Raw genomic sequence first — 3584 nt, forward strand, 5'->3', positions numbered from 1 at the left:
TATTTGCAAATAAAAAATTAACTCAGCGTTTATACGGCAAAGTTTACCATTTTGCAAATTGTTATTTGCTGAAAACCTTTTGCAGAGAACAACTTTCATTTACTCCATTTATTTGCATCAAATTCATCAAAACATGGTGCGAAAAGTGCAAAGTGCAAGTGTTTTTTGCGAATAACACTTAAATTAATTAAAAATCTGGGTTCCCCCCTCCCCCCGGATTGTTATTGTGCGCGTTAAAACGCGTCGATTGATACCACTCTCGATTTGTTCCCTCCATTTTGACCTGGTTCCCGTAAAGTGCACTACTACCCGGCAACGTACTAAACAGTACCCAATTCATTTCATACTACACTGATAACACTTTAGCTCTGATCCAGTACTCCATGAACTTACAGGATTTTACACGAACTTGCAGGAAGTTGTAGGAAAAATGTTCCCGTACTCCAAAATCCTGTAAGTGAGAGCGACTTTTGGAGAGTTGTGTAGAGAATGAAGTTGCAAGATTTTACCCGAACTTTTTCTTCTGGTAAAATCATGAAGTGTCAAGCAATCACTGGTTGACGTTTTTACATGAAAAATATTTTTTTTTGTTCCCGTACTGTTTGTTGTTATTCACTTTTTACTCTCACTTCAGAAAGTAATTTTGCTGTTTGACAGTTTTACAGGATTTTTCACGAAAAGTATTGGATCAGAGCTTTTATTTGCAAATAACAATTTGCAAAATGGTAAACGTTTCCGTATAAATCACGCAAAGGGAAATGTTTAGTAGCGCTCACATCGTTTTTGGGGTGTGGGGCGGAGGGGGAGGGCGAGGCCCCCATACTCTCCCCTTTAGAAAGGGGACAGTCCCCGCTTTCTAAAAAGGCGCCCCATTGATGTCTATTTTGGTTACTGGGTGTTTTATAAAAATATCTTGTATATAAAAATGTATATACAAATTTATAACAAAAATTTGCAACAAATACTATATTTTCAACCGACATTATTGTTAAATTAGTGCACAGATTTAGTTAATTATTTTTGTAATAAAGCGTGAACTGTTGTCTACAAGTGTGTGTAAAAGTTTTTTGATTCGATTCACGCGTTTGGGCACAGCAACCCAAAATCGTTGTACAAATTCATAAACAGTACCCAAATGAATTGCGATTAATTGGTAACTATTAAAGTCGTAAAGCAAGTTATAACTAATCGAGTGAAGTGTAAAGTGAAGGGTAATACAAAAATGTATTGGTGAAGTGGCTGCTTTAAGAAGAATAGGAGTGATAAATGTACGCTAATTTCCGAATTTTACAAAAAAGGGCATATTTCAAATCCAAATTGTAAATAAACTAGTGACCAAAATTTACAAAAGTGTTAAAATAATGCGTAGACCCTTGACTATAAGTGTGTGGAATATTTTTTTGGATAGGGTCACCGTTTTGGACGGAATAGCCCGAAATAGTTGTGAGCGCTACTAAACCCCACCCCACGCAAATAAGTATTGATTAGCGGTACTATTTGCAAATAAGCGCAAGACGCCGCCATTCTTAGGTTTATTTTCTTTTTCGATGGTCATCTTATTGCCTTTTTATAATCAAGACGTTGCCATTTTTAACTTTATTTTCGGGAAATGTTTAGTAGCGCTCACATCGTTTTTAGGGTGGGGCGGAGGGGGAAGGGGGCGGAGACCCCCAAACCCTCCCCACTAGAAAGGGGACAGTCCCTGCTTTCTAAAAAGGCGTATTCCCCCCTTGGGCTCCTCCCACAGTCCCCTAGGGAACCGTTTGAAAAAGGGAAAAAAACAGAATTTTCTTAGGCAAACAGAGCAGTTTGAAGTGGAATATGACCCAACTAACAGAAAACGTGGGATTATTTAATAAAAGAAATTATGCCAAATTAGATATCGGGCGATTTTGAATAAAGAATAAAAAAGTTAATTAAAAATAGAAAAAACAAGTTTTTATAAAAAAAAATTTCTTTTTAACAAATGTATTTTTGCGTAGAATTCCTTTCTGCGTAGGCGGCCTTCGGCCGCACTTAGGGATTATAACCCTGATGCAGTAGAATTCTCCTTTCTGTGTTGCCAAAGAAGGGGGGCTGAACACCTTTTGCAGAGAACACCTTTCTGCGTAGGCGGCCTTCGGCCGCACTTAGGGATTATAACCCTCAGGCAGTAGAATTCTCCTTTCTGTGTTGCCAAAGGGGGGCTGAACACCTTTTGCAGAGAACAACTTTCTGCCTAGGCGGACTTAGGCCGCATACCTCGGGCAGTAGAATTCTCCTTTCTGTTTTGCGAAGAAAAGGAGCTGAACACCTTTTGCAGAGAACACCTTTGTATATTTTTAATGCTTACAGGGTTATATCCTATTTTCTTTTGTCTCTCATTCTTTTGCATATTTTGGAGTTTGACAGCTGAACTCCACCATTTAATTTGCATATGCAACCAAAGTCAGACGCATGATTTAGGTGTTTTTATTTAATAAATTGCGATTAATTGGTTAATATTAAAGTCATAGAGAAAGTTATAACTCATCGAGTAAAGTGTAAAGTGACGGAGAATATAAAAATATATTGCTGAAGTGGCTGCTTTAAGGAGAATAAGAGTGATAAATTTACGCTAATTTCCGCATTTTACAAAAAAGGGCATATTTCTAACCCAATTTGTAAATAAATTAGTGACCAAAAATTACAAAAGTGGGTGTTAAAATAATGCGTAGACCCTTGACTATAAGTGTGTGGAATTTTTTTTTGGATCGGGCCACCCCTTTGGACGGAATAGCCCGAAATAGTTGTGAGCGCTACTAAACCCCACCCTTATTACCTTTTTCGAGGGTATTATTGAATTTTTATAATCAGGCATTAAATAACAATTTTTCACCGTCGAATAAACATTGAGTTAGGTATTTGCAAATAGCTTACGTATAAACGTGGGGGTGATGTAAAGGAAAGCCAAGCAGACTTTAATCTGTTACATAATACCCGGGTATTTGCAGCTCCATAATTAAATTATATTTTCTTTGTTGCATTTATGAGACACTCACCACTTTCGCAGCCATTCCTATGAACCAATTATCTCCCAAACTCAACTCAGAAATTTGTTCTACTGGAAAATCAAAACAAATCAACTACAATTAGAGCTGTAGCAAACCGTATGTAGGGATAAATCGATAAAAGTAAATCCAAGTACATACTCGATACTTTTCTCAATTTACCAAGTTGTTTTTTACTCGATACTTTTTACTGCGATACAAGTAGGTATCGAAAACAAGGACTTGTATCGGAAACGCCAAACTTTCACCTGATTTACATGATTCAAGTACTTGAAAGCAATTTTTGCTCATTCTCTTTTGTGGTTCCTATTTGCTTTTACACGTTTCAATTCTGTTGAATTCAAGTTTTTGGTTCTTTAAATGGGAAGCAACGAAAATGCCAAAAGCAAAGCAAGAAAGTTGAAACGACTTGACGGTACAGACGCATGTGTACCCTTTTCTTCTCACCCCCTCTCTCCAACATGCGAGCAGAATTGAAATCAATACTTGAACTGTGTAAAAGCAGTCTTATTAAGCTTCAGCATCTTTTTTGAAAAGCAACCCATTAGAGTAGGG

At 37.2% G+C, this 3584-nt stretch overlaps 1 protein-coding gene across 1 annotated transcript in view; it reads right to left on the bottom strand.

The window, feature by feature from the left end:
* Window positions 1-3165, bottom strand: part of LOC118734203 (NADH dehydrogenase [ubiquinone] 1 alpha subcomplex subunit 5) — an 80102-nt gene extending 76937 nt beyond the window's left edge. The window contains exon 1 of the mRNA XM_036463925.1: window positions 3021-3165. Within this exon, the coding sequence (XP_036319818.1) occupies window positions 3021-3035 (15 nt within the window). The 5' untranslated portion in view covers window positions 3036-3165. The remainder of the gene's footprint in view (window positions 1-3020) is intronic.
* Window positions 3166-3584: the final 419 nt, after the last annotated feature.

This window comes from Rhagoletis pomonella, unplaced genomic scaffold (genome assembly GCF_013731165.1).
Source record: "Rhagoletis pomonella isolate Grant_MI unplaced genomic scaffold, Rhpom_1.0 Rhpom_scaffold_00002, whole genome shotgun sequence".
Classification (NCBI taxonomy): Eukaryota; Metazoa; Arthropoda; class Insecta; order Diptera; family Tephritidae; genus Rhagoletis; species Rhagoletis pomonella.